General features: G+C 33.1%; 1 protein-coding gene across 2 annotated transcripts in view; it reads right to left on the bottom strand.

Moving 5' to 3' along the window:
• Positions 1-16,245, bottom strand: part of BRINP3 (BMP/retinoic acid inducible neural specific 3) — a 245,387-nt gene that overhangs the window by 215,065 nt on the left and 14,077 nt on the right. The window contains exon 2 of one of the 2 annotated variants that reach the window (XM_006916221.2): positions 9,400-9,685. In XM_006916221.2, coding sequence (XP_006916283.1) covers positions 9,400-9,635 — 236 coding nt within the window. In that variant the 5' untranslated portion in view covers positions 9,636-9,685. Of the gene's footprint in view, positions 1-9,399; positions 9,689-16,245 lie in introns of those variants that run through there. The other variant, XM_006916222.1, reaches the window with a different exon arrangement.

Below are 16,245 nucleotides of genomic sequence, written 5' to 3'. Positions count from 1 at the left end.
CCGCATAATCTTTTAAAAAGTAAATCCAATCAACTCACTATCCTCTGTTCATAAGCTTTGAACAATCTCTCCTTGCATTTAGAATGACACTTCAACTCAACTCTGATGTTCGAATCCCCTGAGATCTAGCTCTGGGTCTCTCTCTCTAACCTAGTCTACCACCAGGTGCCAGGCCCTCCAAGCTCTTTCTCTGCTGAGCAGCTCTGAAATTCCCTCTACCTGGAATAGTCTTTCTTCCTGCTTTTGCATGGCTCATGCTCTCTTTCCTGGTCTCGGTCCAAGTATCACATTTCAGAGATGTCACTCCTTACTATTATCTTCGCAGATTTGTCAGGTGGGTCCAAAATGTGTTTATATTACATTAAAGGAGATATTCAGTGCTCTCAGCAGGCAGAGAGTCAGACCATGCCGTACAGAGAGTCTACGGTAGAACCAAAAAATTATTTCCATAAAGTATAAGATGAATGGAAGGCCTGAGTGTTAGGATGGGAATGCACAATAGAAGAATTGGTACAGTTGCTAGAAGATGCAACCTCACAAACTAAAGGCATTCCTAGTAGTCAGATTTTATATACATGGATTCGGTTATCTTTGGATCGCCTGAAACATTTAAAGAAAGGCTTGATGATCCCTTGACAGCAATAATATATTTGGGGATTAGATAGCATGAGTTAAATATCCATAGTTTGAGTAGATGAATATTAAGGGAAGTTTTAATCCTTAGAATCTTTGATTTTATATTTTAAAAAGTCTCATTTCTGAAAAGGTATTTGCAAACAAAGTTATTATCCCTTTTCTTATAAAAAACATGAAAAGTGTTCTAATGTGGGATGAATTTAGTGAGGACTCTTAATTTTTATAGAATGATTAATCTTTGAAAAATTACATTTTGTGGATGTGTTTATTTACATCTAATTCCCTATTATGTTTTAGGATAATAGTCATGTGTTTTTTTAAGATAAGACAGTCAGTACATAAGGGCACAGCAAAACAGAGCCTTTGCTAATTTGATGCTGACAGGAGAGTTAGTTTAATTAGTTAGCTGCTAATATCTATTTAAGTGAGCAGCCAAGGAAATGTCTGCTAGAAAAAGGACATGCAAATGCGTAGCAAAGCCCGTTCTCTTTGCCTCTTTACAACTGTGTCACAAAGGAGGTGGCCAGGTAGCCTGCATATATGTGAAAAGGAGAGAAATATTACTAAAACAGTGGAGAAGGACAGAAAAAGTAATCATATGCCAGCAGAATATACATGTATTTATATATATTTGAGGTTTTCAAATGTTTCTACCTTAATAATAAACTTGTAAATAAGTGAAGTACTTTTAAATATTGTGGAATCTTCTAATTCTTGGCATTCGCAGAACCTTTAATAATTCTTTTAATAGTAACCGAAGGGCTTAATATTTTCTCCTTTGCCTATAATCAAGGTTATTATAGGCTTTCACACTTAAAAAAGTTTATTAATATATTCCTCAGTTTGATTTAATAAACAGTATATATTTTTTTATATTGCCTTTATTTACTAGAATATTTAGAGAAATGGATGAAATGAAAATTAAGACTACATGAACCTCCTTTGTGTGATTTTTTCCAACCAATATTTGTTAAACATCTATGTATTATCACAGATCAATTCATTCTGAGAGGAGAATTCCATGGATGAATATTACTAATTAATTCATGTAAAATTCTTCTCTAGGCAAATTGAATTTCACTGGATAATTCTTACATCCTAAGGCAGATTATGAAATTATAATTCCAGTTAACAATGGGAAAAAATCAGCAATTTATAGGGAAAGTAATCTCAGAAAAATGTAACACTTGCTACCTCTATAAAAGAATGGTACATTAGATATTAAATAAAGTTTATTATAAACCATAAATACTCAGTATATATTTCAGCTTTAATTTGGGAAAGTATAATTTCAAGGTGAGACTCTCATCTTTTACTATTATTTGCATGACATGCTTGTTAAAATAAGAGATAATATCCTAATCTTAACCTTATGATTCGTATTTTAAAAGTTGGAAAATTTTCTTAAGTGTTGCAGTTAAATAGAATTACTTTAATTACTTTACATTAAGGCACAGAAGACATAATAAATGTCATTTTAGGATCTTTTCTTCCTTACAGTGAAGAATAGAATTGATTTTTTTTTCTTTCACAAAAGTCCATTAAAATTAGCACAATGCATACATGCGCAAGGAAAAAAAAAAAGGAAACCTCCAAAGAAGCATTATTACTTAGATTTTTTTTACCTCTAATTTTAAACTTTGCATTTTTGCAATAGTACCCAACCAAAAAATTATGTATCAGCAATTCAAAGCCCCAGAATAGTGATAAAAGAAAACAATACTGATAATTTTGGCAATTGTATTTGGAAGAAGACCACAGAGATAATAACAGTGAAGAATTAGAGTGCTTGGTAAGATGGAACCAAAGAGAGAAAAATAATCAAAAAATTATTTGTTTGAATGCCAAAAAGTCATAATTGTTATTTTCTCTTCTGTAATTGTGTGTACTAGCAGTCCTATTCATTTTTCCATTTTACTAGCAACAAACATGAATGCACTATTAGACTAAAATTATTACTTACAAATTCTATTAATTGTTACAAAGCATGCCTTTTATATCTAATCATGAGATTATACACAATACCTATTAAAAACTGGCTTTTCCGAAAGTAGATTATAATTTTAAAGTGTTGAATTAATATTTCTATTTTCCTTGTGACTTAATTTTTTTCAATGTCAAGTAAATGACGTTTAAAGCATGAATTCATAAGTATACTGGATTGTGAATTAAAATTAAATACAATTTTAAATTTATTAAATGGCTTAATCTCAAACTTTGAGATGTTACTAAATTAAGTTGTTAAATAAATGAATTTATTTAAAATTTTGGTTATTTATATATAACGTTACTATCTAGAATACTCTTAATTTATTACTGCACTATAAAGTACACTAACAAAGTAATGGAATGATTTATAGAAAATCAACAAACTAGGAAAAATAGCTTTCCTCTCCCTATAGACTCTTCAGTGTAACACACAAGAAATAAAGAACTGAAGTGCTAGGTAGAAGGAAAGTATAAAATTTAAGTATGCATGGACAGAGTAGCATAAGAGATTTTTAGATATTACTTTTTACGAGTACTTATAAATGACTTTTTCAAAAGACAAAAGAATGAAGACAGACAAACTAACCGAAGTTTTGTGTGTTTTTTTTTTCCCCTTTCCAACTTTCAGTGAAATAAAAAGAGCTCCATCAATACCTAGATTTGCTAAGAGACGCAGTGTGTATGTGTCACTTTTCCTATTAACTCTTCGGCTTGGTGGTGATGCACTGATGTGCAGAGGTGCGGGCTTAGTTGGCGGTGTGTGGAATTCCCCATCTAAGGCAAGACTTGCCCTAGCCTAGCGTTAATTTCTCTGGTAGTTTGAACGAGAAAGTCCATGAGAAACTCCACAGACTGCGTTCAGGGCTCGTCCTCTTCCTGTCCTTGGCATTGATACATCATCACCTATGTGAGGAATCCTTATTTCCTCCTAGAGTTGCCAAATTTAGCAAATAAAATTCATGGCAACCAGTTAAATTAGAATTGAAATAAACAACATATGATTTTTTAGTGTATGTCTCAAGTATTGCATGAGACGTACTTATCTGGCAAGTCTTTGCTTACTCTATTATTCTTGGGAACCGCCCTCTCCAAATATGGTGGAAAAGAGAGGAATTGATGATTTATACTCTATTTACATCTCAAAGCAGGTACCTGCATACTTTCAATGAGGTGCAAACTCTGGGTTTCTTAATGGGTAGCTGATGGTAATGACATAGCTCCTAACTGTATTTGAGGAAAGTGTCATCTTGGTCAAGACTATTTGGCTTCTCTACCTTAGGCATTAAAATGCCTGCTGATCACTGGTTCTTACAACTACTGAAATGCCTCTCATATTTTGGCAGAAAGTTGTATATCGATATACTTATGTTGTTATGAGCTTCCATCCCATACACCCTCATGCCCCTACCCAAAGATTCATAGCATTTTAGCAGAAAATTTGAAGTGTTGTGTCAGAAATTTGCTATTTAGAAGATATTTTAAACCAGAATCCTCTCTTTTTTAATTCTAAAAGATATATATATTCTTTAAAAAGCTCTTTATAAGTGATATCTTTACCATTTTATATTACTTATGATATCATTAATAAATACCTGTCAAATTTATATTCCTGAGGTGAATACTTGCATTAATTAGATGTGGTACATAGAAAACGTTCTGGCAACTCAGAGGCTTAAAATGAGATTTTTCATTGTTGCTGGTAATGATTCTATGAATGAGCCGTATTGGCTGGGCTCAGCTGGTTGGCTCTTCTGGTATGCCAAGCATCCCTCCTGAAACTCCAGTTTTTTACCAGTTCAGGTAGGAATGGCTATTCTAAGGTGGCCTCACCTACTTGCCTGGTCACTGTCACTGTCTGGTGGCTATTAGGAACAGACATCATCAGCTGGCCTGGCTCTTCTATGCTCCATGTGGCCTCTCCTCCATTAGTCTAAACTGAACATCTGCACAGAGTGGTTTCAGATCAGACTCAGGACAAGACCAGTGCACAAACACTTCATAAACTTCTACTCGCATCGTATTTGCTGATGTCACATTGACTGAGGCAAGGTCAATGGCCAAGTCCAAGTTCAGTGAGGGTGGAAGCCCACAAGGTCACTGAGATGAGGAGGCCAGATTCATTGGGAGCCTTGAACTATTAAGAGTTTAACACAATTTCATTAGTTCTCTGGCAACAGAGAAATTATATAAGAGATACAAGGATATATTTACTAGACAAAACTGACTAATATGCATGAACAAAGAAAGAAATAAGAGTGGTGGATTAGATTTGGTTTTTAAATACGAGAATATTCAATTCGAAATATTTAACTCCAAAGATCAGTTATCTATGGGGCTTTATGTTTTCCTAATTGTGATAAAATCATCATGGAATTTAAATTCAAAAATATAGGTTTTTGTTATTTTTTAACGTTTGTCTGCTATTTCGAGGCAAACTATTTAAAATCTCTGAATGTTAGATTATTTTTAATTGATATAATAATATCAATGGAAGGCTATAGTAAAAAACACATATAAAAATATAGAAGATTTTAGTAAACAACAACAAGCAAAAATTCTGTTTTTCTACATGAATGCACACTTAGACATGAAAATATGATGGGGCACCTATTGCTCATATAATTGAACATTTCTATGAAATTTTAGAGAGTTTTATAAACTTTAATGGTAAATGCTGAGTTCAGGAATAATTCAAAGGAATGAGTTAATTTATCAATTTGAGGACTCTAGCTTTCGATTAAAAACTCACACAATATTAATCTACTTGAAAATTTTTCATATTGTGAAATATAAAATCCTTATGAATAACTGCCTAAAATATATACTAGAGTCTAAAGAACACCAATATAACCACCATTCAGTTTAAGAAATTGAGTGTTGTTATTACCTTAGAAATCCCCTATTTGCTCACCTAAAAATCTCACCTTTCTCCCCTCCTCAGAGAGAACACTGATATCTTTACCTTTGTTTCAGTGATTTTTTTTTAATTTTAAAACCATCTTTAAACAATACATCTCTAAACAATATAATTCAGTTTCACGTACTCAGTGAACTTTATATAATAGAGTGATACTGTGTGCAAATCTTCCCTGTGTTGTGTTTTTTTCACTTAACATTTTGTCTAGGAGATTCATCCACTCTGGATGGCTATCTTCCTGTTAATATATCTGAAATAATCAGTATTTTTATTTTTAATGATCAATGCCTTGTGTTTTAAGAAATACTTACAGATCCCAATATCATGAAAGTGTTTCTCTGTGTTTATTTTTTTTCTAGAAACAGCATTTTTGCCTTTTATATTTATATTGTCATTCCATATAAAGTAGATTTGTGTATGTGGTGTGAAAAGGGATCCTATTTCCGTTTTTCTCATACAGATACCCAAACTGCAGAACAATTCATTCAAAAGTTCATCCTTTCCCATGAACTGTTTCATTATGCCCCTGTTATATACGAAGCGCTTATATGTTTATCTTTTTCTAGGTATCCTGTCCCTTACAAATCATTTTTTTTAATATATTTTTGGGGGGAGCATACCTACAAAACCAATAAGACACAACATTTATCTTAATTGACTCCTCATTTAAAGTTTTCTTTGAAAAATTGCTCTGAGGAAGCAAGCTAAGTTTCAGTTATAAAAAATATCTTCACATTATTTTGAAAGATAAGAAAAGCATCATCTTTTCCTCCATGATTCACTTGCACATGTGGTTAAGCAAAAAATGTTAAAAACCAAGGCAAAAAAAAAATTATTTTGTATCACCATATCTAATGATCTGCATGTGAAAAAAGTCTCTTTTACGGGAATAAAAATCATCACACTATGACCTTAAAATTTCTATGTGTGGTTCAAGGTAACTGTTTAAGTTTGAGTTTTAACAGTGAGTTTCTCATTTACAACTCCTGTAATTTTTTAAAAGAATGAAGATTTCCATGGCCTAGAAAAAGTTATGTATTTGCCGGTGAACATATTACCTAAGGGTGTTTCTAGAATATAATAAGTACAATCACAGGCTTTAATTTATTAAGGAGCCAAGCGAGCTCCAATTCTATGCTTATGAGTAGACAAAATTTCTCCAGACAGAGCCCATGTTCTAAAACTGAGAACTCGTCATTAAAATGCCTATGCTTAGGTTCTATTTTCAATCTTTAGCTAAGAAAGATGGCTGAAAACCCAACCTTCAATATTTAATCAGATAACAAGATAACTGTTAGCAAGCTCATTCTAGATCCTCCAATTCAAGGATCTACCCATAAAATTATCACCTCTTGAGTCATAATGCAGTTTCAGAACAAAAGCTACAAAGTACTTCATAATATATAATTTAAAAATACACATTTTTATATTTAGTTGACAAAAATTTGTCACAAAAAAATGGCGATTTTTTTTTCCTTTAAGCCCTAGATGTGATCTTAGTAATGTTCAATTGTTATGATCTTGCTGTTGTATATCAGAGGTGAAAGGGCCAATATGGTACTGGGGAAGGAGACAGATGTAGAAAGACGACTGAAAAAGGTTTGACCTAATTATTTCAACAGGCTAAATATGTTGTACATTCATAACAAGTGTCTTTCGGATACTATGTCAACACAAGATCTGGCATGAAATAGCTTGTGACAGTAATAATAAACACTAGTAGAGTTTTGCTTATCGCTTTTGGAAATTATGTGGTCTTTAAAAATGATAAATTTAGTGCTTAAAATGGAAAAATAAAAATTTTCCATCGATGTGTCTTAATCCCAAATTCCGTATTTTAGGACAAATATTTGTGAAATATAAAAAACCTAATAACTATTTTTTGGAAGACTAATATTAAAAACAAAAGTAAAAACAAAACAAATCTAATCCTTGGATTTAAGATTCCCTAATATGTCAACAATAAAGTTAACTTCTCCAGGAAGAACTCAGATTCATCATATTGGAAAGACAGGTCGATGGCTGGAAAGACCAGATGGCCAAAAGTATCTCATTGTGGCAAGACAAAAGAAACCTCATGAACATATCGTATCGTTCCTTTTGTACCAACCATCAGTAATCACAGCATCATTAGGCAATGTTTCAAAGGTCACATAAGAAATTATAGCCTGGTCCAGGCAGGGGACAGGGATATCTTATTCCACTGTTCAAAAACTGACAATTTTCATACATATTTATTCAAGCTACATAGGAAGGATGAAATATACAGGGTGAATGAGGGTCTTTAGGAACCAAGTCCCAGGAACTCTAAAGAAAATACACAAACCTTGCAAACAAAGCCTATGACATTGTTTTTCATTGTCTTTCACTATGGTGGTCCAAATAATTGTAAGGCCTCTTTCATTCAGCCTAGAACCTCTAAAAACATGCCAAGCCACGTTTGCAACTCATGACCAATGGACCAATAAACCAAACCTTAACAGTCATACACCTGACAACACCTCAGAATCCCAACAGAGATGCCAAGAGATCATGGAGACACGCTCTGCATTAGTTTGCTTGACAGACTAATTAAACTTCTTGCAGAAAGCTAAAATCTAAGGCCTCCTCTAGAATTCAAGTAGCTTCGCACAATTCGTGAAAGAAAGCTGGCTAAACCAACAAACACATAAAAAAGAATACAGTGGAATCAGAATATATTGTCTGCTTCCTGCTGCATTTCAGAAAGAAAATCTTTAATATTTGTCATTACTTTACTTTTTAAAAATTAGAATAAGTCGTTTTGTGACAGTGCTCTGGCTGCCTGGACTAAGGGATTTGTTATGAACACATACACAAACGCACACATCAATACTTGTATGATGCTTCATGGAACCTATTCGGCACCCTCAGCCTCTTCTGTAAATTTGCATTGCTGATAGAATTTATAAATTCCGCACAAAGCTGTATGGAAACTACATACAGACCAGAAGCACAGTGCCCTCTGGAGAATGTACACAACAACAACAACAAAATATATATATATATCACAGTATTCAAACGAACACACAACAATACAAAGCTAAATTGTGATTCCCCACAAATGATAGCCCAATCACTGGAAATTGTGAGCTTCCATGATGAAGAAATGATCAAAACTGAGACCTTCCATAAAACGTTCGTTATGGCATAGGTTGAGACAATCTAGTCCAGTCAGGCTGACACTGGTGTGCTCCTGTATGAAATGCTTCACCGGGCTTAGGGGAGCAGGCAGCCTCTTGGATGTAACATACAACTTATATTGTGTAACTTATTGAGAATTAAATGTAGAAAAGCAGTAAAAATTAAAGACCATTAATCTCAACCCCCTCTCCAATTTTGGCCTTTGCTGTCATGTCCTATTTATACCATTGCCATTTCCTCTGATTTCTACATGTATAATTACCCATGACATCGATAAAGGAGAAACTGACTCAACTTCTCAGTGATTAGAAGATATCACTTCTATTCAGCTAAAAAAGGTAATACAGCATGGTCTAAAGTAAAAAAGAAACACCATTCAAGAAAATTCATTTAAAACTTCTGTCTACTTAAAATGATAAACTCAACCACGAAGTTAACTGGGATTTACTTGAAGGCAACGTAGCATTCCAGAATTTGGAAATGATGCACAAGTGGTCACCACGATCCAGTTTGTCTATGTTATGTCTATGAGAAATATGTTTAAATAACACAAAAAAACATTACTATCGTGAATGGCAAATAATAACCCGTCTGATAATAACCCTTTCCCACCTGAAACTTTCCCTTAGAGAAACGTATTTATACACAACCTTCGAGGAAGATAGCTCTGTAATGGCTTTCCCTTTGCTTCATACCTGTATATCTTGTATCTTGTGCTAAATCCCTGCCGGCTTCTGTCCACAAAATCTGTGTATTCCTGTGAGCGATGGAAGGGTCCCTTATCAGACAGGAGCCAGTCGAAGGGGCTTGTGGCATGCTGATCCGAAACAGCAGCAACCGCTAAAACCCAGCAATGAAGACTCAGTGCTATCCACTCCCATAGAGCCATCAGAGAGAACAATTCAGCACCAGCTCTGCTCCGCCATGTCATGCTTCCACTGCGGGTTTAGAGCCTTCATTCTCTTAGCTTTCCCTCAACACCTAGACAAAATACACAGGCAATTAGTTAGCCCCTGGAAGATGCTTTTCGAGCAATTAAGGGGTTGAGGTGGCTAATTGTTTTTTTCATAATCTTATATCATTGTTTTAAATTTGATGACAGCAAAAGTGATTAAGTAAACCAAAATGACTTATTTTTTCTATCTTTTTCATACTTCGTGTCTTTTTGATTTTATTGGAAATAAGTCACTGAGTTATTATGGCCTCATCGTGACAATGTCATACAGTAGATAATTAAAGTCTATGGTGCAACAATCAGAAGTTTAGACCAATAATCCATTTTTATGTTTAAATGTTTTCTAACATTGGACACTTTCTCAGTTAGTAATGAATGTTGAATTATATTGTAAATTGTGTCATAATTTTAATAGTAAGTATATTTTATTGTTTAGTTATTTTAGAGATAATACTTTACAATTAATTTAAAATATTTATGTAGTTTCCATTAAAAAAACAAACAAACAAACATGAACTTGAATGGAATAAAACTGGGTTAAGAATACATAAATAAATGTTTTTATGTATGTGTCTGTCTGTCCTCCCTTCATCCTTCTCTCTCTCTCTCTCCATCTATCCATCCACCCACCCACCATGTATCTCTCTATATACATAAATGGACATGTGTGTGGGAGAGCAGAGATGTGTGTTTGCTCACATATTATTTCCATTATCCCATTAGAGACAAACTTCCCTGATTATTTAAAAAGAATAATAATTAAGTTATTTCTAAGATCTTCAAAAGATTTAAATGTGCCTGTGTCTCATTCATGAGATGAGTAGGAATACCAACAAAATTCATATACAGACAAACTAAGACAATACAGATTGTCTTATTAAACTATGAAACTACATATATTTTATAAGCATTCACAAAAAATTATTAAGGGGTGACCCAGTGTGGTATAGCATAAATAACTTTACACAAAACAGCTGATGCAACGTCCATATGCGACACAAAAAACTCTACAAATATTTGAATTCAATTCTACTTTCCATCCTCATCAACTTTTTCCCCAATATTATTAATAGCACACAGAACTACGCAATATATAAATTCTGATTAATGAGAAAGCTTGGGTTATGAGAGTTTTTAGTCAGCAAAGTCTCTTTAGAAAGCAATCAAATGCATAGTATTAAGTAAAATATTTTAATTATAGTAGTTGTCATCTTTCTCTGATGTTTGGCTGAGGCAATTGATAGCTTTAATTTGCTTTCTAGTTAAAAGCCTATAACTCAAAATGTAAGCCTAAACTATTTATATATGACAAGTATACAGCAATAATTTTGGAGTTATAAAGTATGTCAAAATAGTGACATAATATGACTGCTGGAGGTCATCAAGTTGCAGTCTAACCAATACAGAATTAAAAGGATTACAACCCCCATACTAGATGAGTTGTTCCAATCAAAAGACTCACTTTACTGTGATGATTAAAGAATGCCCTCTTTTGTAAACAACATAAGAAATATTACAAGTGAATACATTTAAAAATAATTTATCATAAGAAAGAATAACATCATATAATAGAAACCATTTGAAATAGGAGTTGGGAGATGCTGTGTCTCCAACAGCTGTTTGCATAAATGTAACACTGTCAAATGATTCAACTCATAATTTCCAATTCTGATGAAGAAAGTAGATATTTTTTACATATTGTTTTTATGTGAGAATTATACCTTTTCCAGAATATCAATATATTTCATTTACATTCATAAACTAAGAATTGTTATATATACAGGTATAGTATAATCCCCCTATGACTAATAAATATCTCTTACCTTTGTTTATCACACATTTTTATTCTGGTGATTAAATATATTTAAGCTAGCAACACTGAGTCATTCTTATAAAAAAGTTATACTTCCTTATATAAAACATCAAGAACAGCGTCTACCATGTGGTAAGGACACTGAGTGTCTCAAAGCATACTTTATGCTGGTTTGCAATCATGTAATTATATACCATAAAATTAGACCCAACTCTGTGCTCACGCTCATGATTTTGTAAGACACATAATATCATAGAAAAAGTGGGATACGATTAATTTAGATGGCATTTAAGGTCTTATTCTCAATTGTTTCACTATAGGATTACCCAGAACCACTGTTTTCAGTCTTTTCACCAAATGAATTATAGCTGCTTTGTGATCCTTTAATTCCCTAATCTTAACATTTAGGAAGATGGAAAGATTTTCTTAAATTATGTGTATGGGAAACCACCCAAAAATGTTAGAATTAGGTATGAATCATTATATTTATAAGGTCTTTTAAAAGAGATATACAATAAGCAAACTATGACACCTGATACTCCTACTAAACTGTATTTGAGAAATTACCTTGAGGAGTTATAAAACAGAGAGCAAAGCAGTTTTAGAATACTTTAAGACAAAGATGTAGGCTTCTGAAGATCCTTAGAACAAGGGGCCACTAGATGCAATATCCACTAACAAAAGGATTTCATTTATTTAGTTTGCCACAAAAGCAGGTAAATGTACATTTGAATCACCCGTGTATATATGAATACTAATTTTTAATTATTACTGAATGCCCTAAATTGCTTCCTTTACTTGGTTTGGATTAATAGCCTTATCTATTCTTGTGTGAGAGATGGCTTTATAATATAGATTGCCAATGACAAAAGTAATGAATAGAGTTCTTTGAAGGACATTTGGAGGTCACTACTGAAGTAGGCAGGTAAATTTAGAGGTATTGTTAAGGGAGAAAAATCATGAGAGCCAATGAAAGAAAGTAAAGCTTATTACACTAGTAAGTGAATTCATCAGTTTTACTCCCTGGAGTGCCGGGAAAGTACAAGATGACCTTGAATTCCTGAATAAGTGTCCAAGAGACCAACTAAGGAAATGTCAGAACCAATGAGCAATATTTTCCAGAACATGTAAGGGTACATTTTATGAAACATAGAAGAAATTAACAAAAAACAAAACATTTTTTAAGTGTAAATTCATGTTAAAAAAGCAGTATTTAAAAAGTGGTACTGAACGAGTTGTTCTTTTCATTAAAAAAAGGAAGCAGTAAATACTGAATATCACATGATTTTAAAATAGATATTTAGTACATGAGCTACTCTTTTAACAAATTCTTACAAAATATAATTCAGTGAGACCATTATCAACGCATACAACTTCATTATTTGCAAATACCCAGTGGCCCTGAAAATCTGTGCAGAAGAAAATGCACCAAGAGGGTAATCTATAGAAAAAAATCATCAATTCATATAACACATAATAAATGCATAAGTTATTATGTAATTTATTCATTCTAGTATGGAATAATTTCTAGTACATAATCATTATTCCTCTTTACCAGCTCTCTGAGATTTTATTTCAGGGTGGCAGTACATTACTTTTATCTAAAATATTGATTTATCATATAATTCTGAAATGCAGAAAATATTGAAATTTATAAAATATTACTTATAAAATTAAAAGTGAATGTCTAGTATAGCTGAAACTATGAAGACAGAAAGAAAAAGGTTATTAATCACTGAGACTTGATATGCTTTGGATTGTGGGTCATTCCGTAGAGGTTCATCTTTTAGACCACATTATCTCATTGTTCAGTATCTAGTTGATTGTTCGAAACTAATGATTACTATGTATTCAATACTAATGATTACTATTTGTTAAACACTTAACATTGCATGCCATGTCATTTTTTCTTTATGTCTGTCTTTGAACTGATTTTTTGCTGCTAAAGTGTTCAAAATGTTTTCTCAGGAATCTGAACTCACTTATGATCTTGCATATGCAAAGAAGTTTCATAAATAATTGTGCCCAAGACATTTTTTTAATTTGAAAAATGCAAAACCCACAGAAAATTGAGAGGCTAGGGAACACATATAACCTTCAGCTACATTTTTCTTGGTACAGAACAAGAGCCTAGAGAAAATTGACTGATTTGCCCAAGATATAATTTTACACCCATTCTCCGAATTCCTGATCTTGAGCAACTACTACACTGCTTTATAAAATAGCTCTTTGAATTAACATTCATTATCACCGATATTGAAGTTTGTAAGTTGAACCTCCAAAATAAAGTCTCCAATTCTCAAGTGATAGTAATATACATTAACTTAAAGTTAAATATTAGAACCATTTTATTATTGTAAAATAGTATATTTGTATTGAATATTCCCAGAATCTATTAAAATATATACCATTATATTATCATATATTATATAATGCATGTATTTTAATATGTACTGGAATAAATGCTAGCTCCGAAGTAAATACTGATTCAATATAACTTTAAGTAAATGAATGATGGGAGAGTTAAAGTTTATTTTAATGGTAAATTTTGATTTGTTTTCTATATAGTCATTGTTTACATTCCTATTTGGTAGAATAGAGAAAACTAAAATAAGAGAGTAAATCTTATTGATACCTACACTGTACAAAATGCTCCAATATGTTTTGAGATGGAGAGGGACCATAGGTCTCACTGAAAATCATGCTCCTATCCTCAGAAACTTACAATCAATTTAGAAAGGCCATGTGTAATGCAGGACACACTACTACGAGAATCTGTTAGACACTAATACTTCTGTCAACTAAAAATCCACATTCTCCATTTTTTTTCTCTGTCTGGTTTCCTTATCTCATAAATGATACTTTTATTGACTCAAATCTTTAAATCCAAAACCCACCTTCTACTACCTTCTCAACCACTGCGTATATCTAATCAATCCCCAAGTTCTATGCATTCCTTCTCCTAGGAATCAAATCTGTCACTTTCTGTGTACACTCACTCAAGCTGACTGGGTCATTCCATACCCCCAACACTACCATCACCCTGAATCACTGCCGTATTCTGGATTACTACGATAGCTGCTTAAGTGTTCTCCCTAACACCCATGTGGCTCTTCCTTACCTGTTGTTACTACAGGTATCTCACTAAAAAGTTAAAACTCCTACTTAGGATTTTGTGCCTTTTGCCCTCTTGATAACCTCCAAAATCCTTAAGATGAGTTGTAAAATTAGCTTCCATCGCTTAGCTCTTTACCTGAGTCCGTTCCCTTTGCATATGCCACTATCATTATCAACCAAACATCAACTACGCTTCAAAATTTTATTCCTCAGATTCACCTCACTTTCTCCCTATCCTCAGGATCTTTGATTGTGTAGTTTATTCTACCTGAACCACAATTTTTACTTGGACCTCTTCACTTGCCCAACCTTAACCTATCCAGTAACTGCAGACTAGATTGTCAGTCCCCCCACAAAGCTTTCTGTGATCCTGTGAGGCTGGCCGATCCCAATGATCTCATTGTTTCGTCTATTAAAGCACACTCATACAGCTTTTTGTATATTATGTATATTTTGTCTCGTTGCCTGCATCTCTCTCTTGACACCAATTAGATTTAGTTTTAGGAGGAAATAATTGTTTCTATCTTAATAAAAACTGAGTACATTTAGCAAAGTGCCTGAAATAAAGTTGCTTAATGAGTATTGGCTAAGTAAATGAATGAATGGTGATTAAGTAAGCACTAAATGGAGGTGTCATTAATATCATATGTATAGCAAGATTAAGAAAATTCTTTCTACGTGAAAGCAAAAAGGAACTTTTGCATCTAAACTATGACTCAAGATGGCAGTAGCTTTAATAGTTGAGAAAGGACAGAAATGGAATTCTAAGATAATGGTTTTGGTGTCCAAATCATAAACATAAGTGATATTTCAAGTAGCATCAAAACTAAGAATACTTAATATTCAAGAATTGTTAAGAACAAGAATATAAAAGCATGACTAATTATTAATTTGAGATGCAATTATAAAGAATTATCATGATCATGCCCATAATTGTAGAAAACTCAATTTTCATTTATGTTCTCTTAGTCATAGTTTCTAGAGATAGACCAAATGAATGCGAGTCCACAGGTAAAGTGAAACACAAATCCTCTACTCACTCATGAGCACAGTGTAGGTTGCACTGTGCTGTCACTCCTGAATTTAAATATTAACAGTAATATAAAAACAGTATCGGAATAGGTGGCCTCTCCCCCTCTGGAAGGTTGTATACTACAGATAACTTTAACAAGTTCCCTCCAAATCTGTAAAGGGCATGGGGGGTGGAGGTGGTGGGGAGGAGGGCGGTGATGATGCAAACGGCATGCTATGATTATTTTCTTGGCAACAAAATTAACCTTTCTTGAGTGATTTTGATATGACACTCATTTCACCAAGATTTCTTTATTTCACCTTCCAGATGCATAATGGGGTGTCTATGATTATCGCCATTTGCTTGTTGGGAAGACTGAGGTTTAAGGCGAATAAACATGAAACAGAGGAAGGATTCAATGAAAGTAGTCTTGAAGCCAAATTGAAAACCATGCACTCTCCATTACAGCTCATTACAGACTAATTAGAACTGATTGCAGATTTAAAGTTCCTTACTAGGGTTTTTGTTGTCAACTAATGAAATGTTTTTGAACAAAATACAATTTTAAAATTGAAACTATAAATAGTAGAAATAGAAAAAAAGTTAAAGTTAAAATGAGAGATTATTATCTCAGTCAATTATAA

The sequence above is a fragment of the Pteropus alecto genome, unplaced genomic scaffold (assembly GCF_000325575.1).
Source record: "Pteropus alecto unplaced genomic scaffold, ASM32557v1 scaffold65, whole genome shotgun sequence".
Classification (NCBI taxonomy): domain Eukaryota; kingdom Metazoa; phylum Chordata; class Mammalia; order Chiroptera; family Pteropodidae; genus Pteropus; species Pteropus alecto.
The sequence above is the reverse complement of the archived record's forward strand: the minus strand, read 5'-3'. Positions and strand labels throughout refer to the sequence as shown.